We start from the raw sequence: 27,668 nt of genomic DNA on the forward strand, positions 1-27,668 counted from the left end.
CCGCCCCTGAGCCTCTGGCCTGTACCCCAGTTCTGTATGAATAAATAAATAAATCTTTAAAAAAAAAAATCATCTTGATGGGCTCCACAATAGCCCATTTGAGAAGTACCAGTCAGGTACTGGGTTGGACTGAGCTCATCTCTGAATCTGGGTTTCCACTCCCATTTTTTCTCAGGATGACAGATTGCTGTTCAGCACATTTAGGATACAGTTTTCGAATTGGACAGTGGTAGCGTTTAAGCAAGTTACAGGCACTCCACTGAAGAGATTGGTAATGGGTTAATCATGGCGAGTGTAGGTATGAGTATCACTGATCAGTTGAGATCAACAGGTGACTTACTTGTTTGCAACTGGACAAGTGTGTTCTAAATAAAGGTGCTACCTGCACTTTTACAGAATGCTGTTTGGCTCCTTTTCTAGTGGAAATATTTTAGATGGTTGTTAAAAGTCCCAGCTTATTTTGAGATTATTTGGGTACATGAAGCTAACTTGTGCACTGTGTGGGGTTCCATGTGATTGGCCTTCACACCTCGGATCCAGGAGCCGTCCTCACAGCCATCTGGTATGCAGCAAGGAAGTTCAAGTGAACTGTCCTCCCCCTTAGTCAGCCTTTCATGTTCAGATGGTATTTAATAGCTGGATGTTACAGCTTGATGAGTGGCTTATGTCTATAGATTTAATGCTCAGTTAATACCTGGCATGTCTTTCCTTATTGCCTGCCTTGCTCAATTATGAAAATAGAGTGAATTTTATAACTGGAGGTGTCTGTTCATGTTGGGTTGACTTGAAATTTTTTTTTTTTAGTTTTTAAGACTTTAGCTATTGTCGGGGTTTTTTCTTCTTAACCATTTAGTTTCTATTGATTTGACATTGTGGATTATTTTAGTTTCTAAGGCTGTATTTTTAAAATTTTATAATCCACTTATTTATATCTTTTTTTTTTTTTACGATTTATTTATTTATTCATACAGAACTGAGATACAGGCCAGAGATGCGGAGGGTGAGAGGCTTCACCAGACAGAACAGGGAGCAGAACAGGTAGCTCGACAGAGTACACTGCTGAGGGGAGCAGTGGGCGGGTCAGGAGAGGTCTGCTGGCCATGTGGATCTCGGGGCAGGTGGGAATTGAACTCATGCGGAAGTGGCTTAAGCTTCTTGCTGTGCTTTAACCCTCTGCGCCACCAGGGTGGGCCCTCCACTTATTTATATCTATTTGTTACTTTGCAGCTACCTTTGTGGCAGTTACTTTTTAAAAAACAAAATTAACCATATTGGGTATGAACAATGCATGCTCACCATACAAGCAAGCCCTACAAAACAATCCTCGGGTCTAATTACTAGGAACAGTTGGACGGGTGTTCAAGAACAGGTGCCTGGGCTGGTTGAGTTGATAGTTACCCAGTGCCACAGCAGTGGTAGTGAGTCTAGGAATTCCCTTGCGTGTACATTTCAGAGGCCAGTCTCTCTGGCGAACTTGCCTCGTCAGTTAAACCCGCTGTCCTCAGGCTGGCCAGTGAGATACTGAACCCGTCCCCTGCTTCCAGCTGAGCAAACCAGCCTGTTGAAAAAGCATCTTAAGGGTTTGCCTTTCTATTTTATGCTAGGAAATTCTACTCCAGTATTCTTGTTATTTTTATTCTGGCTGACTTTTTCTCTTTTTTGATAAGAGTTAGCTACTGCTATAGTTTTTCTAGGCTGTGGTAATTTAACCATAGTATCTATCATCTTATCACTGTGATCTTTTCCTCTTACTACCATCAGTGTATGATGATCATTAACATTTATTGAATGCTGAATGTGTACTTAGCCCTCTATTAAGCAGTTTACATGGAATGTCTCACTAGATCATCACAATAATTGCCTGAGTTGAATTAGATGGCATTGTACTCAGTTATGTGTACCTATAACGAATGCTAGTGAGATGGCAATGGGTACTGTGGGCACACTGATGATTGAATTTTGAATTTTTTTTTTAAATCCAGTAATCCAGTGGAAGTTGGTGTGGCTTCAGGATTTGAGGGGATTGTGGTAATATAAACTGATTCTCAGGCATTCCTGCACTCGTAGAATGTCCTCTAAACGGTTCAGTGTCTCCAGTCATACAAGGACCAAGCCCTTTGACGTAACCTGTAATGCCCATTTATGCACTGCCCTAGCCATGGGGCTAGTCTCCCCACTGCAGCAGTCTGAACCCCTTTTGGCCCCATTGCTTCTGTCTCCTTGCTTTTGGGTAACACATCTACCACCCTTCAGCTCCCACTGTCCTTCATAACTTGGCTTAATTAATCTTTCTTGACAAGCCTTCTGTATCACGTGGACCAAATTCTTGTAGCTTTTGGGTTTGCTGATTTTTTTTTTAACAAAATTATCTCTCTGTAGTGTAATTGTTTATGTACATGTCTTTTCCCTCTAAATTGTCAGTTCTCTGTATCGGGTAGCTTTTAAAATCTTTTACTGCTTGATTCATATAACAGACATTTAATAAATATGTGTTAGCAGTTGGCCTGATAAGCCGTTGGCACCTCTCCTGAGAAGCCAGGTGGTTAGTCTTTGCTTCTCTTTTCCAGAAGTCGTTTCTGTGCTGCTTCTGTTGTTGCAATAACTCAGGATATTGTTTGTCTCACAGAACTCAGGAAGCGGTCTTACCTGTCTACCCGAGTCTCCCAAGCGCTTGTCTGTCTACCCGAGTCTCCCAAGCACTTGTTTATTCAAAAAACTGTGACATATAATAACTGTCATCATGAAGATTGAGTGAAACCTTTTTCTTCTGCCCAGAGACCAGTTTCTAGGACTGCAGAACAGTCACTCTTAATGTTTTGGCATCACAGAAACTTTTGAGAATAGGTCTGAAGCTCTATATCCTGTTTTTAGCACCAGCAGTTAGCAAGGTTCATGGAGTGCAGAACTGTTCCAGCGTCTGTGTCCTTTCATCCCTGGCTTTAAGTCCCTTCGCTCTAGAGGCTTAAGTATTGCCAGTTCTCACAAGTTATCAAAAAGCAGGGGTGGGGGCAGAGGAGTGGTGATGTGGCGATGATCAAAATGACAAGCATTTGTAGAAAGCTCTACAGCCTGCAAAGATTTCTACACACATTATATGACTAATAGGTACTTATGAGATACTTTATATATTTCTGTTCCGTAAGTGAGGTAGAAAACCCTTTAAAATTAATGAAGAGAAGATTTTGTTCCTACAGATTCAAATTCATATCAAATTTAAGTTGATACAGGGGAAACTGTCATTCAACATCAAATAATTATCGATAAATCTTTATAAACTTACATCATCGGATAGTTCTGGCTCTTCTGTTAAGGTGTACAAGACAGGTAATTATAATAAATAATTGTAATTAAATGTAATAAGGTGTGTGTGTGTGTGTGTGTGTGTGTGTGTGTGTGTAAAGCAGCTCTCTAGGGTAGGACTTGCTTTTTATTGCTGCCAAGTTACCACAGAAACCCTCCATGTTTAGCCACTTAAGTCTTTATTATTATTGTTAACAATTTGTCAGAAAACTCAGATTTCGAGTAATACAGAGTTAACATCATTGACAGACTGGTTTTTTATTTAAATAGGCTTAAAAATAACATTTGGAATTTAGTAAACTCTTAAAGTTTTATAAATACTTTTACTCATACTAAAGAAAAAATAAATAATGCACATTTTTGAAGTTTTACTGTTCGTTTGTAAAAAAAAAAATGTTAACCAACTTTCCAATGAAAGTTAATGTTATATGGCAGATTTTTCTTTTTTTACAGAAAAGATTTATTTTTATTTATACACACCAGAACAGGGTGGTAGGCCAGAGGTGTGTATGTGAGACAGGGCTGAGAGGATTCACCAGAGTGGGGAGCAAAAGGCAGATCTACTGCAACTGCAAGAGAGGTCTGCTGAGCCCTGTGGTGCTGTAGCTCCTTGGAGGGGGGTCGAACTCCTGCTGCTTGATAGTGCTGGGTTGAAGTGCTGACACTCAACCCTTGGTCAACAGGGAGGCCCATTGTTGCAAGATTTTTTTTTTTTAAAGATATATTTTTTTATTCATACAGAATTGGGGTACAGGCCAGAGATGTGGAGGGTGATAGGATTCACCAGAGACAGAGCGGGGAGCAGAACAGGCAGATCGACGAAGTACACTGCTGAGGGGAGCAGCGGACGGGCCAGGAGAGGTCTGCCACGCCATGTGGATCTCCTCCGGGGCAGGCGGGAATCGAACTCACGCGGAAGTGGCTTTAGATTCTCGATGCTATGCTTTAACCCGCTGCGCCACCAGGGAGGGCCTGTTGCAAGATTTTTTGATGAGACCTGCAGCTTTGGTGATCACATTGGGGGTGCGGGGGGCGGGGCGTGGTGGGGGTTGTATTTTGGACTTCTGTGGAGGCCAGGTTCTATAAACAGAAATTTTGGAATCTCTCATGAAGTGATGTTTTCTTTATCACCAGTGGATGACATTTTGTTACTTGAAAATAGCTTTGTGGAGAAGTACTTTAAATTTGGATTAACTTTGAAGTATTTTAAAGTAATTCCCTCATATATTCTTAGTTAAGATTCCCTAAAATCTATTTGTAGGCGCTGGTTTTCTTTTAGCGCTTCATTTTCTTAGCTTCCTATTTACTGAAAGCCGCTTGACATCTGGCTGCCTCAGATTCCTTGATTGCTCATATTGTAGTATTTGTTGCAGTCTTCAGTAACTACTTGTTTACTTGTTCACTGATGTTCATGTTTTGATAAGCTAGCAAATAATCATCATGGTTTTTAAAAAAATTCTTGCTCAGCAGCAAGTTTATATTTTTAAATAAAAAGAGAGATGAATTTCCTATATAAATATCAAGTTACTTTGTTTGAGGCATTAGGATGAAATTGTTACTTTTAAAAGACAGATCTCAAATATTTTTAAGGAAGTATTTTTTCTTTCTTGACTGATTAGGAAAGCATGAACATGTATAATATCCATGTTTGGCATTAATTAGCTCAATGTTGGTTTTAGAGGTAACTAAGTATCACATCTATAACGTTTTAAAATTTAAAGCCCGTGATACTTTAAATGTTTTAAATGCAGTGTATGTTAAGATCTTAACATATACATTAAACATTAAAAAATCTACTGTTATCATTTTACTTCTACCACAATATAAGTTTTATGAAGAAACAGTTTTTGATCTGTTCATACCTGTGTTGATAATGACTATAAATGTATTTAGCAGGTAGTCAGCAAACAGCAAGCCCTTGTTGGATGTGTAAATTTTGAAATTGAAATGTATTATTACAATTTTGAAATAGTAAAGGGACACATCTAAGTAGCTGTCATAGAAAAAGACTTAAAATTAATTCTGTTGGGTAAGTAGCTTATTTACAATACCTAGAACAGTGCTGTATAGATAGATACACTGTATTGGTGAGGGAACAATGAAAGACAATGCTTTGAGTTCAGATACGACCATTCTAGGCCTAACATCGCAGTAGATGTATTTTTGATCTGGGTTTGCTTGTACCTGTACAAACTGTATATTGATCAGTTTGAAGCAAGACTCAGTCAGCAGGTGAGGTGCTGCTGGTGTGGCCATCTTCATGACACACCCCAGCTGGAAGGGAGGTGGACTGACTCAGATGGTCTGCGGGCTGTGTCAGTATTATGTGGCACTTAAGGCATTCAAAGAGAACATTGGAAGCCTAGTTTGCTGATATTGCAGAAGCTTGTGTTTGCTGGTCAAAGACACTGATGGCATCATCCCTGGCATAGCTTTTAAAACATTACAGTGAAGTAATTACCATGATTTTAGGCTCTAGTGTCAGAGGTAGATGGAAACTCATCTAACTTCCTCTCTCCCTTGCTTTGTATAATGGATGTGGGAAAGCAACCCACACTCAACTTCAAATTAGAACATTGTGTTCAATTAAAAATTGTTCAGTTATAGTTATGGTAAAATTTTAAGTGAATTCTTTTCACAATAAACATCTCTTACTAAACTTGCCCCATTTCAAATTGCTTTGGAAGGGGTATATTTGGTGTTGATGCATAATTCTAATTTGATTTGACCTATGAGATAGAAATCTTAATATTAAAATATAAAATGTCCTCAAGATAGTATTTTACAGGTAATTTCCCAAAAGATTTCAGTGGGCCAAGTCTCCTATACCCATGTGAAGAAGATGAAACCGTTAGTCACAGACAGCAACCTGTGGAAATAGCACATTGTTAAGCCCGTGGAGTCAATTCAGAGCCTATATAGTTTCACTTTTTTGAATTATGGGCAGCAATGAAAAGTAGTCTCTTCTGCACACTAGTTCTTGTTGTTTTCCTGTTCTGTTTATTCTTTTCAGAGTCATGTTTTCAGGTTTTGGAATTTTCTGTGTGAGTTTGGGATATGCACACAGGATGATTTTTTTCTGTCATATTTGTTCCAGTTATTGCACTTCCATGGCATTTAGAGGAGTACAGACTGGTAACACCTACTGTTCGCATTGCCGCAGCTCCCTTTGTAGCTCACAGATCTACCTGTTTCCATTTGGGCTTCAGCAGTTTCACATCCAAAGTTGTGAATGAAGCTTAAGTAAATATGTTTATTTTGTGCTGGCTGCTGGCCGGGAATCGCCGAAGCAGCTGGAGATTTTTTTTAACCCCTGCCCGGTAAGCCATCACAGTGACAGGTAAATAGCATTCCTCAATAGAGCTTGAACTCCCCCAGCACCCCCCTTTTCATTTCTTCAGGATTGTTGAATGTAAGGATTGTCTTGCTTGGAGCCCTATTGATTAGGTCACAGCCTGGTCGGCTGAAAACAGAGCTAGCCTGGGGCCATCTCGCTGCAGGGGGATTTGCTAAAGCCCTGTGAAAGGGCCACTTGGGGCCTCACCATTACCTTATGAACAGGAATCAGTTCAGGCAGCAGAGTACATATTAAGGACCTATTAACTTCTTCAAGGCTTTTCCTTGAATTGAAAAGCACTTGGGAGCGAAGGAATAATAAGAGGAAATTGTTGCCAAAGCCAATGGAGGTGCATCTTGCCACATCTCTGTGGGTGCATCCGTTCATTTGCAGATTTATTTCCTACTGGGACATCTATTAGCTTTAGAAGTCCCATTAAGGTCATGAAGGGGGAGTTTGAAAATGATTACATAATGTTGATTCTTTTCTTTGAAGAGTTGGCTCACCGTAGTATTTGAGCAAAATTGGCAGAGAACTAACTGCAATGAGCTTTATTTTTCCAACACAAAAAAGCAATCTATAACCATTTTAGAAGTCTGGGAAAATCTAGAGTACTATAAAAAAGAATTAAAAAACGCTGCTGCCTAGAACACCATTGAAATATTTTTCTGACTTGTCTACACACACATCCCTCTGCAGTTCCAGGAACTGGGTTAAAACAAAAATGAACATAACACTGCTCATGTGTGGTTGAGTGCCTTGTCATATATTCAGAACATTTGATTCCAAGTGTTTTTTGAGAACAGGACTCTTGGTAGTATGACATACCATGACAGAGACAAACTAAAAATGTATGACAGTACCACCCAGTTTTGGAACATTTAAATTATTTTCTTGTAGGTGTATTTCTGTTGCCCTAGCATAAATTCTCGAAAGGGGAATTACTGGGTCAAAAGAGACTCATATTAAAAAAACCTTGCCTTGCTGATACAAAGCAATTTGCCATATTTTTTTTTGAATCCGGAAATAAAGTCTGATCAAGTTTGAGACTGCTAATCTCTTTTCTTGCTGCCACCAAATGTTTTGATTTAAAGCAAAACCCAAAGGTATGTCAGTATTGTCAGTGAAAAAAAGTGGCCTCGTTCAGGTGGCCTCGTTCGATTGAGGTGGTGATCACTAATATTGTGACTGTGGTTGGGTAGTGTGTTTGGAAATTCTTTTCATAAGCCAGGTTTTGATCTTAACTTTTTTAGATCGTTGTCCTCTATGGAATCTAAAATACTACTTTTTACATTATTTTGGTTTTTTAATGTGTGTCTTAGATGATTTTTATTAGTTACTGCTTACTCTAAAATTGCTTCATCTGCATTTCTTAGGTTCTATAAGGATTTTCACATTAAAAAATTGATTTTATTATTAAAACCAAGAGTGCAAGTTTTTTTGCTTCTCTAAGTGGTCCCTGTAAATTAATTCACTCTCCTTCAGCTACAGCTAATATATACTCAGCAGTGCAATAATTGAATGAGAACAAATTATTTTATTCATGGGATGATTTCAGAACAGATTACCAAAGATCTGTTATCAGCTGATAAGCAGTTCCTTGGCAGCTATTAACTCAAGGCAAGTAATTGGGAATGACTGTGAAGCAGATAAAAGCCATAGGTTTCTACTAAAACCCATGATTGGGCACAGGACAGTTAAAACTTTATTTTTAAGTTGATATTTAAGCAGTAGATCTAAGAAATAAAATGTTTAAATTAGATTTTAAATTTGTGATTAATAGAGTTTTAGTTACAGTGGTGTTGCATTTTAACAAACTGGATCTATGTGGTATGAGATTAATATGTTGATTTAAATATGCTGAGATAATCTTATTAACCCATGGTGAAAAAACACCTATTTAGACTTTCATGAATATTTTCTTCTTCATTAGCTTCATATTTTGCATAATTAAAAGTGAGTAACTCCTAAAAACTGCACTTTAGAGTTGAATTTACCAGAAAGTGGCAAAAACGGGGAAGAGTGTACAGGAAAAATTCTCTACATGATTTCTTTCAAGTTTTGGCTGGAGAAGAAAATTCACCAATAATTATGGTACAAAGCTTTTGCCTTATGTGCCACAGGGGACTTCCTTTAAAGGAGGCAATACTGAATGGGTGCATCTTTAGTCAACTGGAAGTAAGAAATCCATTATTTTTCTAAACCAGACAGTAGTTGTCTGTTTCAGTGGAACAGTTGCTTGATTACAGCTTTTCAGGGCTTTATTCCCAGAGCTTACTTCCTGTACAGTGCTGAATTCTAGCTGTAGGGATTGTTATAAGTTAATCAGAGTCCAAGAATTTCGAGTAGGAATCTGAGGCTGATTAATTTACTTTAATAGTATTTTTGTAACTTTACAATTAGGCTGTTAAAGTGATGTAAGTAGATTTCCATAGAGCAGAGTCCCCAAACCTGAGTGCTTAGAAAGTAACTCTTTTCTACAGATTCATAAACCAACTTTCATAAGTTATGGTGCAGTCTATGAATGGAGCAGAAAGTTCCGGGTTCTGCCATTGTTTTCTTTTATCAGAGAGGCTAATGCTTGTTAGATAAATTCAGCAGAAGAAAATAGTTTGTTGTAGAAGTTAACAGCAACAAATTTTTTTTCATAAAGGCCAAATGTATATTGGCTTTATGAAAATTCGAGATCTGTTTTAATTACAAAATCCCATATTTAGAAAAAAATACGTATGTTGAAAATCACTGGTTAAATGCCTCATAAAGCTGAAGGAAACGAGATACATTCAAAGGAATCAAAAATGTTGAATGTACAATCCTTAACGGAGGAAAAACTAGAAGCACTAAAGTAATTCCAGGCCGCTTTTGCTGTTTGTAAAATCTGCTGCAATTTTAATAAAATCTTAAAATTTCATTTCCAGGAGCACTTTAGGCTATCACTTATTTTATGTTCTCACTAACAGACCAGGAAGTTTCATTTCTCTATGAACTTTTTCTTTTCTCATATGAGTGATCATATTTCACACTCTCTGGTCATAGTTCCATATATTATCAGCTATTTGAAATTTTATTTAAGAACAGACAGAAGTGTTTTTAGCTTATTCATTCATGAAATGTAAGGCTTGTTCTTTCTTTTCCTATGAATGCCTTTACCTTTTTGGAATATGTTGATTGATCTAAGGGTAATGCCCTTCGCGTGCCCTTCGGATGTTGAAAGGGTGAGGTGAGTCAGACTCAGGGCAGACAAGACCTGAATGTGCTTTTTGGTTACTTCTGACATCTTTGGCTTTGAGACTATAGCTGTTTTACTTTATCTTTCTTGCCTGAGGGATTAGGACACTGGTTGATTTTCTTCCTTTCAAATACATGTTGCAAGCTCAAATGGAACCTGCTTGCTGAGGTAGGTCCTGAAATTAATTTATGACTTGATTTGGGGCATAAAAGAAGTTGCGAAAAGTAGTAACAGATTGACATTTTCAAACTAGTGAAAACTAAATGCTTAGAATAGTAAGTGAAAACCATACCTTTTTTGTTTAATGTTACCCTATCTAGATGTTACATTTGTTAAATCTTTGCTTAATTTTATTACCCTGTTGGGATTCTTTGAAAATGTCTCTCTGTCACTGACTGTGCTGCCATTAATTTTGGTGGGATAAAGGGACATGCGAGTTGTTTTTTTTTTTTTTTTTTTTTTGTTAATGATTAACATATGGTCATTGACTTGTGCAAGGAATGCTGATTGCTCTGGAAAATATATTGTAATTATTTAGTTTCCTCAAGGCTTTGGTGGTTGTTTCATTCTGTTAAACATGGGCAAAGGGGCATCCCCTGTCTGCTTGGGAATGTTCAGGTGTGTAAGGCAGGCACATTCTTCTAAGGGAGGAAGCACAGTTTTGTGTGAAAGCCAGCAGGAAGCGTCCAAACATATTCTCCCTCTCAGTACAGTCCTAGGCTTTCTTAAGTTCTCATTTCATGGTGTCAGGCACAGAAACACTGATATGTACTGTTCTGTGGACCTCAATCTGGGATAAGACTAGTATAATTGGAGTGCAGGTTCAGTCTAGATCACACAATTTTATGGGATACAGAAAAAGGTCTTAAACCTTTGTTTTAATTAGGGGGGATAATGTCATTTATTATCATTAAATACACTTAGTTCATAATGATCAAAATGAATGTGTAAGGAAGGCTCCTGTGGAGTGAAGAATTTTTTTTCAGATTTGGTGTGTTCTTCAATGCAGTAAACATGATGCATTTATATTCTTAAGTTGTCAGCATAGCTCTGCCGTCCTAGCAAGCCCTGTATTCAGCATTGCGTATAGGGGAGTGAATGCGAAGCCTGTACTTGTAGGCCCTATGGAATTAAGGGAATAGTCATCTTACTGTAACTTCTAACAAGTCTGGCGAATTCAATTTCATTACCTTTCCATGAAATATTCTGTGATTTTAAATAGTTGTGGGGATTTTCCTTGTTAAGATTTTGGGGGGTGTCACTGTGGGGATTAGTTTTCAGATTTTCAGAGGGATCTCTGCTCTTCTAACAGCATTAGCAACCATAGGAGGTGAGTAGAGAAATCTAGAAACCAGATAAGAAGCTTTCATGAGCCTTGCTAGATCTGAGGCCTTGGGGGAAGAACCGGTCTCCTGGACTGTCCTAGAGCCCTGGAGGATGATTGTGGGGAAATGCGGATGAGGGCAGGTGACAGTGGGGGTGTCACCCCAGCTGACAGGGGAGGTGGACAGTGTATGTGTGCAGTTTGCCCATCAGTAATCTCAGCTCATGCTGATTCACGAAAGGGGACTGAAATCCTCAGTGACCCCTGAAAGTGGAGTTCTAGAAGAAATTTCACAGGGGAAAGATTTCAGAGCAGGAAAAAAAGGCCTGAAAGAAGAGTTTGTTCATTTATTCATTCACTTGGTGATTGCCACTTACTGACTGCCTCGTACATGCCAGAACTTGTTCCAGGTGCTGAGGATTCTGCCTTGTGTAAGGTTCATAATTCTGTGATCTTAGAACTTTGTAGAGAGCAGAGACAGGTAACACACAAGTAGCTAAAAGTATAGCACCCACATTTTCAGCTTTTGAAATGCTGTAGAGAAAAAAAAAATCATAGTGATTTTTCTCAGGAGGTGTAGATGTTTTTAGTGGTCAGAGTAGGATGAAATATATGAGGTGAACTGAGACTAGAGTGACCAGAAGAGAGACCCAGGTGTCTGAAGACGCTAAGCCAAAGAGCAGCCCCCAGACACAAGCAGACTTGTATGCAAGAAGTCCAAGATGAGGTCGGCAGAGGCCAGGGTCAGGTCATCTGGAGGCCTGTGGTCAGTGGCTAGATAGATGAGTGGTGGCCCAGGACGGCCAGTTCCAGGGAAGGGACGTGCCTGCCTTGCCAGTGGAGAAGCCTGGCATATTGGTGCCCTTCTAAGTTTGTAGCAGATGCACCTCCTGTCTCCCTGTTGCTGACTGCCCTGCTGAAGTCCTGTTGATAATTTTTACCCCAGTCCAAGCTTTCACTCCTGGGTCTTTGGGGACCGCAGTGCTCGCTGGAGTTCACTGGTTGACAAGGAAAATGCTTCTCTAGTCTCTTACTGCACCTGTCAGTTTTGATGGTTTTGTAGACCAGTTTTCCTCTTTGGTAATAGACTTTCTGCTAGATACAAATCCATGAAATAAGATTGGTGTTTTAACTGCTTAAAAAAATAATTAATACCAAGTTGTTTTCTCTTAGAAGTATATATTCATTTCAAAAGTCTTTTTATAAATATACATCATAAACAATCCTGAGTTAGAAACATTTACCATTTCTAGCAGTTCAGAATATTTTGAAAAGATTGTATGATTCATATTTTTTTTAAAGATTTATTTATTTGTGCATACAGAACTGGGGTACAGGCCAGAGGTGCAGGGGCGGCGAGAGGCTTCACCAGAGACAGAGTGGGAGCAGAACAGGCAGACCAACGAAGTACACTGCTGAGGGGAGCAGCGGGCGGTCAGGAGAGGTCTGCCACGCCATGTGGTCACCTCTGGGGCAGGTGGGAATCGAACTCATGCGGAAGTGGCTTTAGTCTCTCAGTGCTGTGCTTTAACCCGCTGCGCCACCAGGGAGGGCCCGTGTGATTCATATTTTTATACATGGGTAGGAACTTAAGTTTCTCTCTCAGGTCTTTGGGAAATAGGCCTGTAAATGTCCCTTTTCTCTAGATTACTTTAATAATTTTGCACATTTGGCAGTTAGGAATTATCTGTTATAAATTATTTCAGTAATCATAGTATGGTCTAGGGATGACTTCCGTTGAGGTCTGGTTAGTTTTAGCTTGTACATCGGTAATGACTCCTGAAAAGGTGGTGAAAATAAATGTGAAAGGAGGTAGATAGATATGGGGGAAGCATGGACATAGTGCTTTTTCTTTGCTCCAGAAATTTCTGATTTGATTCTTTCTAGTTTTGATTATTCTCATATTTGAAAGGGGACTTTATAGTGTGTCATTAAAGCAGCTCTGTACTTTATTGAGGGTTAAGGGAGAATTTATGACTGACCTCAGCAGCCATGTTAGCAGTATTGATGCATGCTGTGTACGCTTGACCTTTTATTTATTTATTTTTTTCTGACAATTGAAATAACTTACTTAGGTGTCTCTTGAAAATGTTGCCCCAGTAATCTAAATTACTTTTGCTCTGCAAAATTCAATTCAGAGCAGCAGGGCTATGTTAGTCACCTGGTTTTTAAGTTATTTTAATAGTTGTTTCAAACACTTTGTAATGTGGTTTCTGTTAGCCAGTTTCTCTCTGGAGTAATTTAGTGCCTTGTCTGTAGAAAGGTCAGTGATTACGGTATCAGACCTGGTTACGAATCTTTCCAAATTTTTACTTTGTTTAGCTTCTCAAATGTCAAACCAGATTTAGTAATAGTAATTACATTTAGCCTTATATTTAATCACTTAAAATACATATTCATATTCCATACATGAAGAACAGGCATGGACAGAGTAATCACTTACCAAAACGTCTGCTTTTATTAAAATTCAGAGTTAGAACAGTTCAAAGAATGATTGATTACATTACTTGAAGACTAGTATTTTTAAGTAGCAGACTGGGAGAACATAACCTACATACACTGTTTCTGTTTCCCTCTCCTGTTCTGAAACAAGGAGTATTTTTGCACAGTGATGGGGCCCTGTGGTTGAGAGTTGTTAACACCACGGTGTGGTAAGGCCAGCAGCACTTTTTTTTTTTTTTTAAGATTTATTTATTTATTTGTGTACACAGAGCTGGGGTACAGGCCAGAGGTGCAGGGGAAGTAAGAGGATTCACGAGACAAAGTGGGGAGCAAAACAGGCAGATCAATGAAGTACACAGCTGAGGGGAGCAGTGGGCGGGTCAGGAGAGGTCTGCTGCGCCATGTGGTCACCTCCGGGGCAGGCGGGAATCGAACTCATGCTGAAGTGGCTTTAGCTTCTTAGTTCTGCGCTTTAATCCGCTGCGCCACCAGAGAGGGCCCAGTATTTTTTTTTTAATAGTTTTTGCATGCAAGAGATGGGGTGTAGGCTAGAGTTGCGGGGCCAAGAGGATTCACCAGAGACAGTGAGGAGCAGAACAGGCAGATATGTTGAAATCCACTGCTGAGGGGAGCAGCAGGCGAGACAGAGAGGTCTGCTGTGCCCTGTGGGTCAACTCCCGGACCGAGGACTGAATTTATGCCACAGTGGTCAGAGATAGCTTACTAGACCTGAGACTATTCCAGGGAGGCCCCAACAGCACTAATTTTGAAACTTCCTTGGTTCTTTTTGTGGCACAACATTGAATCTGAGAATGCATTTCTGATACATTTTCCTGTTTTCAGTTATTTTTGTCTCAAATCAGAAACCATCTTTCACTCTCTGGGGAGTTGGTTAGGGCAGCATCTCACTGTTCCACCAGCTGCCACTCTGAAGGTGTGTTGGGTTTCAGGAGACCTGGATCCCAGCTCTGGCTGTGAGTCAAGCTCTGTAGCCTACTGGCAAGTTATTTATGTCTAAACCTTGGCTTCGTCCTCCTAAAATTAAAGGGTTTGATTCAGTTATTTTTATTGCTCTCCTGTAATACTTAATTTTATCCGTTGCTTTTGTTTCATCATTTGAGATAACTAAATATAGTTTTAGGATTTCACTTGTGTTTTGCCCTTTATAAAATGTATTTTACACAGGCTATTTGCTGCCTACATGTACCTTTATAAAAGTTTTGGGTACATGGATCCAATTTTCTTCAAGAGAGTCTGGGGAAAGAGTAGCTAGAGGGAGGAACATCACAGAAAGGGCAGTGCATGATGGAAGCATGGTCACTGTGTACAGTGGTGTCGTGTTCAGATACTGTGGTTGTTACTGTGTCCTTTGAATACTTTATTAGTTATTGTTAAAATAATAACAAAACATCAATTTTGTTAATGTTGTCTTTGCCTTTAATTTTTAATGAACCTTTGCATATGTTTCCTCAACAGACTAGGTTAGACTGCTGTTCTGTATTTGTTTTTTTGAAGACATGAATTACAGCCTATGGATATGCTAGCATTATTTAAATGTGTGCTAAAAAATGTGAGCTTCTCTAAAATTTGCTTGATAGTTGGTTAAATTAATTGGGCTAAATTTATAAATATAATGCCTTCACCATTCCCCACCCGCCTTTAAATCATGTTCTCAGATCATTTGAGATATATGCATGGTTTCTCTTCTATCGGTGTGTATAGTTAGCAGCTAATGGATTTGTTTACTAGATGTATGTTGATTAAGAATTTATTAAATTATAAAGTAATAGCCCCAGGTGCTGCTTTTTGAATCTTAGATTTTAACAAATAGCCATTAAAACAACCAAGTATTAAAATAACTAGAAAAGGTGTCATTTTTTGAACTACCTCTTTTCATAAATAGTTGAAGAGGCATATTTGACCAGGAGTTTTGAATTATTTAAAAACTACAGTCATACTTATAACAGATCATTTGCACTTTATTTTGAACTTATGCCTGATAATGTCATGAGCTAGAAATATTTGTGCTTCTTTAGAAATGCCAGTAATGTTTTTCCCTCTTATTTTGAGTTTGTATTTACTTTTTGAAAACAGTACTTTTGAAAGTGAAGATAATATTCAAAACGAAATGTGTCACTTCCATTTTATTGAATCACTACTTAGCTGTTAAGGAAGAAACATTTTTAGTGTTTTGTATACATTTTATATTTTTAATAAGGTTTATTAATATTTTTATATTATCTCTGATACATTTCTACTGGAATGTAGAAATTTACTAATGCAAGATACTAGTTGTTTACTTTAGAATGTATTTCCTCTAATGGCTAATATAATTACATAGACTTTTCTAATATTTATAGACTATATTATGTCTCTTAGTTTTCATATTTTATACCTACTCATTTTATTTATAGTTTAGAGTAGTGAAGAAGAAAATTATTTCACTATTTAATGAAATGTTTATTTGTTGAAAAGTTTTACTAAGTACAATTTTGGCTTCAACAGAGTAAATTAATACTTGGGATAATAAAGAACTATTGAGGTTACTTATTCTACATATTTAATTTTTCCCAAATTCAAGTCTTAGATTTGGTTTTTTAATGTAGACATGTGATACCCACAAATCTATTCTTACTGTCTAGAGTAAGAACTATTGGTAGTTTGCCAAGACTCTTTTTTTATGTGTCTTAGCTCAGTGTTTCAAAGTGATGAATTTTTTTCCCTGTTTGCTTATAATAGCACAATATGTAATTCTTATGTGTTTACCATGGTTGCCACTAAGAAATCATGGTTGTTTTTACTTTATTTATAGTTAATTTCACTATTCCTTATTTGGTGAGGCCATTTGATATTTTTCTTTTTCATTCTGGCTTGTTGCTGAGCACAATCCCTTCCCACTCCATCCATATTGCTGTGAAGGGCATGAGTTTATCCATTTTCATTGCTGAACAATAATCTCATTGTGTATATACCACATCTTCTTGAATCAGTCACCTATTCAGGGCTGTTTGGGTTGATTCCATAGCTTACCTACTGTAAATTGTGCTGTAATAAACAAAGGGGTGCAGGTGTTCTTTCAAATGAATGTTTTTGTGTCCTTTGGGTAGATAGATTCCTTGGAGTGGAATTGCTGGATTATGTGGAAACTCCATTTTTAGTAGTTTGAGGAACCTCCACACAGTAAAAATGAGAATCATCAGGCAACTATTAACTACAGATCAGAAACATTGTCTAGGGGAGGAAGAGGTAGAAGGATCAGGACAGGAGTGGAAAGAGCATAGTGGACTATGGTGATGGTGTGCGGCTGAATTGGTGAAGGGAATTTCATGGGGAAATCATAACATTGTATAAAAATGAAGGATGATGTAATAAATATACTAAAGAAATTAAAAATCATTAAAATTGCTAACAAAGAAAATAAAAAGAAATCATGGTTGTGATAGCTCCATTTGTGTGTTTTTGCTGAATGGGTATGATAGGTATATTGATTCTTGATTATTACTCTTGATTTCAGAATCCACTTGTAAATAGAGGTTTTTGTGATTTAAAAAATATATCAAATTAGAAATCTAAGCAAGGTATATTCAAGTTTTCTAACCTTTTCATTAACAGAAATCTAGGTTTAGAAAACATATACTAATGAGGGGTTTGTATGTATTTATAACTGTTGTTTTGCCTTAGCAAAGATTCTTGGTAAGATTTAAAGTGTACAAGTTTTGCATTGGATTTAGATCATTATTTTTAGATGTTCGATTCAATTTATAGGCATAAAGCGTGGTGTGCTCAGATTTTCTCCTAAGAGTCAGTGTCAGCAGATCTATTCCTAACTGGGTTAACATCCCTTCGTTTCTGAGGTCTTACAGGCATTGGGCTTAGCAGCAAATTGTGTATTAAAAGTAGCTGGATGTTCTTGAAAATTTTAAGTTTTCATTTTATAAAATATTTTGATTTTTTTTATTTTAAAAATTGCTTGATAGCTAAAATAGAAGTTAATAGAGGCCCACTTAGGATTGGATAAGGAAACAGGGGAATTTATACAGATGTCCTTTCCCACCCCGCAAATGTTTCCACTGGTATTCAGTTCATGTAAAACATACTTTTCCTTTTTGCATAACTGAATCACATGTGGGTCTTCAGTTTTATTTTAAGAAAAATAAATGGTTGCAGTTTTCTGTATTTATAAGTCAGTTTTATAGAAAGAAGCCTAAACTAGCCTTAGAAACTAGGAGAACTTAACTCTTTTAACAGGCTTGTGCCTTCTAGGATTCTGGAGACAACTGTCTCTTTTGGAAAGAGTTCTGTTTACACAGTGACTAGTGTAATACTCAACTGTAGCAGGAGGAATCTCATTCCTTTCCTTCTTTAGCAAAGGGAGTGTTTTAAGGAGCTTGGCACGAGGCTTAGTCATTTCAACTGACATTTTAATCATTGAATAGCTCCTTGTCCTCATGCTAAAACTTTGCAATACAGATGTTTCAGGCAGTTAACTGTTCAGCTTATGGAAACCTGTCTCTGCAACTTATTTTTTAATGATTTATTTTTATTTATTTATACATACATAAATGCATACAGAACTGGGGTGTACAGGGATCAGAGGATTCGCCAGAGACAACGTGAAGAGCAGAACAGTGGAATCTGCTGAAATATACTGCTAGGGGAGCAGCAGGTGAGACAGGAGAGGTCTGCTGCGCCATATGGATCCAAGGAACTCATGCCACAGTGATTGGTGGTAGCTTGATAGTGCTGGGACTTGAACCCCTGCACCACCAGGGAGGCCCTCTGTTAACTTTTAAAGGTTCTTTTACATATTTGAAATTTCTTAAGTTCTTCTGAATACTTTGGATATATCCTTTGAAATGTGGATTTTAAAAACATTTCGTGTAGAAAAATTAGAAAAAACTAACACAAAGAAAAAAAATTCACTTAGCCCTTTAACCCAATGTGTGTGAGTATGTGTACATGCATATATGTCTATATATATGTGTACACATCTTCTCCCAGTTCTACCTGGTTCCAGATTCATCCAAAATGCAGGTTATTTTTGGTGAAGAATATATTATATGGTACCATTTTTAAAAACTGTTATTTTATGTATCTATTACCAGATAAAAAGTCGTCAAGATTTCTTTTCCAAAAAGTTTATTCCTTAAAAGTCAGTTTTGACCTAACATAAAACTTTCACAACTGACCTAATTTAGACCTACCCATCACTGAGTATTATAGAGCTAATACAGTAACTATATTCACAACTCAGTTATATTCTCACAGTGATATTCGGTACTCGTATAATACCTTCTGCTTTTATGTTTCATTTATTATAAGTTTATTTTGCATTTTTATGTAACATGATGATCAAATAAATGCATTAACTTGATGTAGACCAGTGTTGGGTTCTTCCTTATATCCCTTTTTTCCTTTTTTAATCCCTAAGGGTTTAGTCACATGGGATTCATGCACAGGGATTCTATGACCCACATTTAGATGTGTTTATACTTTCTCATGTCATTCCTCCCTCCATGGATAAGTGCTATTAAACTTTTCTGGTGTGCTGATTTTTTCCATTAACAGTGCTAAATTTGTGAACATCACTTACACAAGCATACAGGGAAGAACCAGGACTTGTGAGTTAGATATGACTGTTAATCATAGCTCTATCACTCATAAGAAAAGAAAAACAGTGAGGGATAAGAACACTGGTGATCAGGAGTTTGGCTATGGAATAAGCAGCCAGGTTTTTCATTCTTGCTTCTCTGAACCTTGTTGAGTAACTTATCACTTAATACTTGAGACTTAAATGAATTATGAAATGCAAGTGTTTAGTGACTAAAGGTAAAGGAATTCATTAGTTCTTTACTATTACAATAAGTAAATGGTTTTGTTTAGGCCAGAAGCTTTTCAGTGCTAAATTTCTACATCTGCATATGGAAAATGAGGAAACACCCCTGATTTTACAGACCAACTGAGGATTAAACAAGATGGCATATATTGTGTGTTCACTGAGTGTTGGCAAAGGTAATCCATGTTGAATGTTGAAATTGCAGAGCTTCTAAAATATAAAACAACATTCTGGAAACATTGCCATTGGTATGTGAAATATGTTCTTAAATTTTTATATCTTCTAATACTTTCTCATATATATAGTTTTACCCAGTTAATACGCATTAAAATTTTACTTTTGATAACCTAAGGATGAACTCTTTAAGAGAGCTTATCTGTGAAAACCCTCACTAACAATATTAATGCTGGTGATATGGAAATCAGAACTTGGAATCATTTCTCAACAAAGCATGAAAATAAGGTCTAACAGAGCTTGCCATAGGAGTGACTCTGCAAAGCTGAAGAACTTCTGGCACTTGAAATATGATGCTTAAAATCTGATTATAAACTTAATATGTTTTAGTAAGTTTGCAAGTCAAAAAGCCTCCTCAGCTAATTTTAGTTATTGCAACAATTTTAATTGAAAGAGTTGATATACATTTTAATTAAAATGATTTAAATAGGCAAATGTAAATAATGGAAAAAAAAAAAAGGATTGGCAGTTGCTACATAAAAAGCTTTCCCTTTAATCATTAACTTCTGACCTAACTCTAGGCAAAGTAATTATAAAATTTCATAGACTTAACACTTCGCAGTTTCATATATAAATACTTTTAACTATTTAACTGATTTTGAAACTGTCAGAATACCCATTATTTTGCATCTCAGATTAAGTGAAACATACGTTATTGGAATGAAAGCATATTGTGATAGAAAGGGAAAATACAGCAAGTCACAAAATTTAAAGGACTGCCAGAACTTGCGCTTTCTTTAGCTTTTTGTCATATACTTTTTAAACATGGCTTGAAATCACTGCTTTCAGAATTTACAGACTCAAAATTATTTTAGTTCATTGAGTTTATTTTTCTGTATCATACCCTTATCACCTTATGTGGTTTTTATTTTTGAAACAGAACTAAACCAAATCAGGGTTCTATTTGTACACATCTATGAAGTGCATTTCTCTTTTCCCCTCAGTTTATATACTAGTGACACGCTTTTGTGTAATTAATGTTTCCTTAAAGCTACATTATATATTTCATAATAGAGTAGACCTGCTCCTGTGGGATGTGCTTTTAATGTCTGCATTGCACGGGAAAAGGTTTTTGCAGCACTAGATACTTCACCGAGATGTTGGGAAAACAGCAAAACAATTTTTTTTACGTTTGGTCAATACAGTTTACATTCCTTTCACACTAAAACCTTTTCTCTGGAAAGTGCAGGCCATGCTCAGTTACTCCCATGCTTCTCTCTAATTAGCAAGCTCAGCCAAGGGCTGGGAGGAGTCACTGCACAGGCGGTGGGGTCTCGAGTCAGCTAGCACTGAAGCCAGATCCACCTCAGGTGGAGGGGCTTTGGGCAGGTTGTTGACACCCGTGTGTTTTCCCATTTGTGTAATGGGAATGGTCTTACTATATACTTTGTAGCTTTACTGGAAAGATGAAAGGAGTTAATGTCTGAGAAGTGCTTAAAATAGCATGTGGCACACCATCAGCCCACTGCATATATTTGCTGTTAGAATATTACCATGTGCTTGCTTGCTGCGATCCTGAACACTTAACTGCAGGCGATTCACTGGTTTTAAGAGATTGGGTCATGGTAATAATTGGTGTCATGACTTGAGTTAAACTGCAGAGAGAGTTTGGCACAGTGGCTTACTCTGTTAGCTCTAAGAGGCCAGAGAGGTATCTGTTGGACTATGCAGAGTTCCAGCCCTGCCCAGCAATTTGAGGGATACTTCTTAGTTGATTTATATGTTTTACTTACTGTGATCTAAAGAAAAATCAAAAGCATGGGATGACTTCCTTATTTGTGTGGTACTTAACATTTAAAATATAATTAAAACTTTATATTTAAAGTTTCTGGTTTTAAAAGTATTTGAATTTGCTTTTTTACAGAAACTTTTTCTCTGCAAAATAAACCATTGAATATGATTATAGTTCTCTAATGTTTTATAATTAGCAGCATCCCTAAATGACAGTATTTTGTATACTTGAGGTTACAGTGAGTAAATTTTTTAAAATAATATTTATTTTTACATCATTTTGTGCATTTTTCCATCTCAGTTGTAATCCCCGTGGGCTTCCCATCACCAGGTCACCCATGTGCCATCACCACAGTCAGTGCATTTCCTTCCCCCTACTGTTTTTGATCCCATTCCCCACTCCACCCCCATAAAATGTCTGTGGTATATAGCTGTTCATTAGTATTACTATTTTCTCGCCTGGTCCGTTATACTACAGTGAATATTTTTTAACAACATATTTTTTGAAAATGAAAGCTTTTCTTCTGTGGATACCATTTAGAAGTATAATAAATTCCTTCACTTTAGGCGTTTCTTATCTCTGTTTTAGTCAGTAGTAACAGGATTTTGCTAGCTCATGACAGAAGCAAGTAGCTACATTAAAGGTATACTCTGAGTATGTGGACATACTAATGTTTCTAAGAGAATTGAAAGGTTTTGATTTATTAGGTTGTATTGCATGTCAAATTGGTACAATCATTTTAAAGAGTGGTTAAAGTTTAGAAATAGCATTTTTATATCAAACTTATTTTACTTTGTACATTAATATTGACACAAAGCAAAGTATGAAATAGTTATTAAAATACAGTAAATTTGGATGTTAAAATGTAAATATAATTGGTTTTCTATTTAACTTTTCAGCCCTAATAAAAGACTTTTACACATTAAGATCTCAAGGTATAAGATACTGAAATATTAAATGTTTTTATTAGTCTAAATCTACTTTTCATGAAAATGAAATGAAAACAAATTCAGAAGAGCTTTACACTTAACAAAACTCATTATAAACTTTGATGGACATCCTATTTTTAAAACATTCTCATCTTTTATTTCTTAGACACTCCCTTGTTTTATCACATGCTGAGTTAAGTACTCACTGTACCAGGCCCTGAGTAAAGCAGATACAAATCCCTGCCCATCAGATGTTTCCATTTTAGTAGGAAGAAGTAATGCTTGGAAGCTAATACATATTCAATAGAACAGTTGTAGACATTCTGAATCCTTCATAATTAAAAATCATTGAGTTGACTGCTTTAGTTGCAGAAACAGGTATTAGATGCTTATCATTGAGTAAACATTTATTTCAAAAGTCATTGTACTTTTGATGAAACCATGGAATCTGAATAAAGAATAGACAGGTCCTTTTTGCATGCCGGGAAAATATCACCAAAATTGTATTTCATGTTTCTTTTTTCTTGTAATTGTCTATAGAAGGTTCTTATATAATTGCTGCCTTAAAATTGGTTCCAGGAAAAGTTTCTTTTTTTTTTTTTAAAGGACATGACATGGTATATTAGAAAGGAGGATTGGGTTTGCATATTTATGTTGCCAAGTCATTGCTGATTATAAGTATTTTAGAGGTGGAATAACTGAAGAATCTGGGATAACAACATTTTGTTGAAAGCTTTGGCATTGGGGCTTCATGGGAAGTGGAGGAGAGAAGGGGTATGAACTAGTAAAGAAAATAGGAAAATTCCAAGAATAAAAGTGTTCTATGATTATGGAAATTTGACAGTTATTTTTGGCAGACATTGAACTTTATTTTTACTTTCAAAATTACTGTGTTGAAAGCACCTTGCCCCACCTGTACCATTGGGGGAAATGCATGCCTTTCCCATTCAAGACCTATATTCAAGCTGATAGTACCATTAACTATCAGTAGTGGTGTAGAAATTACTCCTGGAAACCCTTGTTTACTTTTGGGCCATTTTAGGAACCTGAGTACTTTATTCCTTATAACTTAATCATCAGTACTTGTTTCATTAAACATATGGATTTTAACGAGTCATTCTAGAAAGTCATTTTGCTGTGATTTTCAGTTACATTGGTCAAGAGCTTTTAAAATTGCTTTTCTCTTTGAGTCTAGTTTTCCCACTGTATGCACATTCAAAATCAGTTTCCATAGTGACATCTGGTGGTGGTTTTGAAATCTTAAGAGTGTTAAATTTAGAATGATAAAAATTTTTATTTAATAACTCCAGATTCCTGGCTTTTTAAAGACTTTTCAGCTCATTAACTACTTTTCCTGAAAACATCTTCATTGTTATTCTTGGGGTTAAAAGGCATTTATGTCTTCTGTAATGTTTCATTAAAACAAAGGCATGATTCCTGAAGAATATTGTTGGTTGGTACAGAGAACAGTCTTGTCTAAACTTGTCTTTTGTACTAAAAGTAGGTATCGTCCACTCAGGTTGCAGTATCGCTACCTGGTCTGCCACATGTACTCGGTGACCTCGAGTCAGAGAAGGTGTCATTGCCTCATCATTCGCCCACTGCCCTTCTCTTGCTGCTTTGTCATTGTGTTGCCTGACTGGAGGGTGTTCTGGGGCTGATGGGGGTTACCACTTCTCTTTGCAAGCTCAGAAAGTGAAAGGGAAATGAGAAATAGGAGGAGAGGGAACAGAAAGAAGGAAGCTTAGAGAAATGAAGATACTTGAAGACAGTTTAGAGACTATTGAGAAAGAGTGAAAGGGTGGGCAGAGGGAGGGAAGGATGGATAGATGGGTGGACAGACGGGCCCAAAAAAAGATGGCTGTAGGTATGTTTTAAAGAAAAATATCTTTTAAACCATAGCTCTTGATGGTTCCTTATAGAATTGTTTCAGGAAAAGTGAATTTATAACCAGTGTACAAAGTCCTCATAATGTGTCTGCATATTAAATTTTTTGCTACTGCACTGGGCTGAGAGAAAGCTATTACATATGGATGAACATTTAATGACTCTTGTGTATTAACAAATAGATGGGATGTAAGATCAACTTATTTTTGTTTGTCTTATGTATGCCATGCTAACAGTAGGACTGGTGGCCATTTTTGACATTAAAGTAAGAGATCAGTGGTATTTGAACTTCAGTTCTGAATTTACCACAAACCTGGGAAAGTTACTCATTTCAGTTAATCTGAATTTTTTATCCTTGTTACATGGTTAATAATAGCACATAATTAGGCAAATTAGACGTAAAGACTGAATAAAATACCACATGTAAGACACTGAGTGTATCTGTCATGTAATAAACATTGAGCAAGTGTTTTTGTAATTGTTGTTAGTAAGTGCCTACAGATGACGTTTTAGAGGGACACAATTTTAAAAAGTAGAAGGCAGTGTGAATTGAGGATAGAACAGTAAAGAAGTGTTCCAGGTACAGGCACTCAAGTACCTTCTTGAAATGTTTTAATACTTCACCTATCAAATGAATTATGCTACATTTTAATGAGGCAGCAGGACACAGGAGGAACATATGTACATTCATTTAGTTAATATGTCACCTAGTACAGGAACATCCTGTTACTCTCTGACTTTTTTGTATCAGCTGATAGGAGTGATGAAATGAGAAATTGGAAAACATTATCTTATCTTGTGGGGGTAAATTATTTCTTTCAGACTAAAATGTAATTTTACTAATTTATTGAATGAGTTGAGCATGCATAGACTGTGTTTGGACCAACAAAAAGAAAACATCTATCTCATCTGTGTCTTTGCTGCACAGAGAGGCCAGTTAGTTCCTTTTTATTTAAGAGTTCTGAGGCTGGGCCCTCCCTGGTGTTGCAGCGGGTTAAAGAAGCTTATGCCACTCCCGCATGAGTTCGATCCCCGCCTGCCCCGGAGGTGACCACATGGCGCAGCAGACCTCTCCTGACCCGCCCGCTACTCCCCTCAGCAGTGTACTTCCGTCAACCTGCCTGTTCTGTTCCCCACTCTGTCTCTGGTGAATCCTCTCACCCTCTGCATCTCTGGCCTGTACCCCAGTTCTGTACGAATAAATAAATCTTAAAAAAAAAAAAAAAGAGTTCTGAGGCTATGTTCCTATTCGTAGGAGTATATAGAATCAATTTGAGGGGATGCTAAGAATTAATGAAGCAAAAGTGAATGACTATTTCTGAATAAGACATTTTATGATACTCTTCCATATTTTAATATTTAAATTAGCTATTTATAAGTCAAACATTTTTGGAAGGGTTAGAGATGATTGTCTAGCACTAATGTGAGTTTTTCTGCTAACTTCAAGTAGTCAAATTTACAAAATGATCAAAACTACAGATTTATGTTTAGCTGGTATAACTACTGTTATATTTCTGAGCATAGATTAAATTGGTACTTGTAATTTTCCCAATAGTAATTTACATCGGATGGGAAACTTTAGTGAAGTGCAGGATTTCTGAAGTCTTACCTAAATCATGGTGTTGATTCTTAAAGAGTACTATTAATTCAGACTGATGAATCTACAGGAAGAAATGTTTGGGGGAAAACCAAGAGAAAGGATTATGTCTCTGTATGAAAAGGAGAGATTTGCCTAAGAGTAGTGAATATTTCTACTGTTAATCATCATAAGAAGAGGTTAATCCTGGGATTAAGTAGGGTTTTGACTGGTTAGTGATTGGGCCAAAACATTACGGATATTGTAACCCTTTTCTTTGTAATTATATAACTCTACCTTTTGCTAGCTAATTTAATTTTAAAAACTGAGTTATAATTGAGGACTTTTTCTGTGCCAAACCCAGTTCAGATACCTATTTGCTTTGTTTGATCACTTAAGTCAAATACTAGGCTTTAGGTAAGGTGCTGGATGTACTGGCGTTGGAGAAGATTGTTGTCTCTGCCCTGTGGACCTTAGAGGATAGTGGGAGAATTTGTATTTATTGTCACTTGCTTAAGGTGATTAAAAGAAATGGAAGGATTTCAGTACATATAAACCTGGGCTATCCCTTTTTCTGGACTTTGAAAGTTTGTACTCTGTTTTGTTAGTCATTATAAAAAAGGCTGTGCTTTATACTGAGACATCCAGAGCAGTGCAGGACACCCCGCCCCCTGCAGCGTGGCTGAATGAATGCAGAGCTCTGAACTCCTGTCCTGGCTGCGGCTTTGATATTGTCCTTGGGCTTTTGATTAATCTCTAGGATAAGTAGCATATCTCAAAGGTCATAAATTTCATTCTTGCAAAAAAACAAAAGTATGGACCTGTTAGATGTTTTCTTGGAACCCATCCGTTGGGCTGTTTTGAGACGTAAGTGAGATAATAAAAGTGCTTCTCATTGCATCTGGCACTTACTGCTAATAATGGCAGATACTTCATCACTATATTATATGTCAGTTACTGTTTTAAGTATGTCTGTATTTATTCATTTAATTAGCTTATAAAGGTTATTCTATATTGTACTATCTTCACTCTGTATGAAAGGTGATAGAGCTGGAGAGATTAGATCACTTGCAGTGACATGTAAGCCCTTCATAATCAGAGTTGTTTTTCAAGTTGACATTTTCTCAAAGTGGCAGATTTTTGTTGTTGTTGACATGTGTGACTTCTTTCTTTCTAGGTGTCATAGAGACCTCAGATCACCTGGACCGGGAGACGACGCCCCATTACTGGCTGACAGTCTATGCCGCCGACCAGGGTGTTGTGCCTCTGTCATCATTCATAGAGGTGTACATAGAGGTTGAGGATGTCAATGACAATGCCCCGCAGACATCAGAGCCTGTTTACTATCCAGAAATTATGGAAAATTCTCCCAAGGATGTATCTGTGGTCCAAGTTCAGGCTTTTGATCCAGATTCTAGCTCTAACGACAAGTTAACATACAGAATTACAAGTGGAAACCCCCAAGGATTCTTTGCAATACATCCCAAAACAGGTATGTGTTACATCATTACGTGTAGGTATTCCTGATAAATGACAATTTAGGAATTAATTTTAGAAATTGGCCACTTTTCATTCGTATTTAATAAATTTTCCCTTCTTCAGAACAAGCCTTTATTCCCAGGTGAAGTTTCAATCCATGTATTTTTCCTTTGAATTTGTTTTTAGGAAGTTATTTCATAATTTTTCTCATTATTAGAATTTCACTTTCAGATTAAAAAAGCAAATATTTCCATAATCGCTCCAAATCAACATTAAAACTTAAACTTAGTGCAAATTCTGTCGCTTGTCAAGTATCCTGAGTTAAGTCTTAACTTTGCTTTTTATATGTATCAAGAGTTTTTA

At 37.0% G+C, this 27,668-nt stretch overlaps 1 protein-coding gene across 1 annotated transcript in view; it reads left to right on the forward strand.

Moving 5' to 3' along the window:
- FAT1 (FAT atypical cadherin 1) overlaps positions 1–27,668 on the forward strand; it is a 114,932-nt gene that overhangs the window by 26,700 nt on the left and 60,564 nt on the right. Inside the window, exon 3 of the mRNA XM_012724933.1 lies at positions 27,004–27,318. Coding sequence (XP_012580387.1) covers positions 27,004–27,318 — 315 coding nt within the window. The remainder of the gene's footprint in view (positions 1–27,003; positions 27,319–27,668) is intronic.

This window comes from Condylura cristata, unplaced genomic scaffold, assembly GCF_000260355.1.
Source record: "Condylura cristata isolate star-nosed mole 26May11 unplaced genomic scaffold, ConCri1.0 scaffold00014, whole genome shotgun sequence".
NCBI classification, from domain to species: domain Eukaryota; kingdom Metazoa; phylum Chordata; class Mammalia; order Eulipotyphla; family Talpidae; genus Condylura; species Condylura cristata.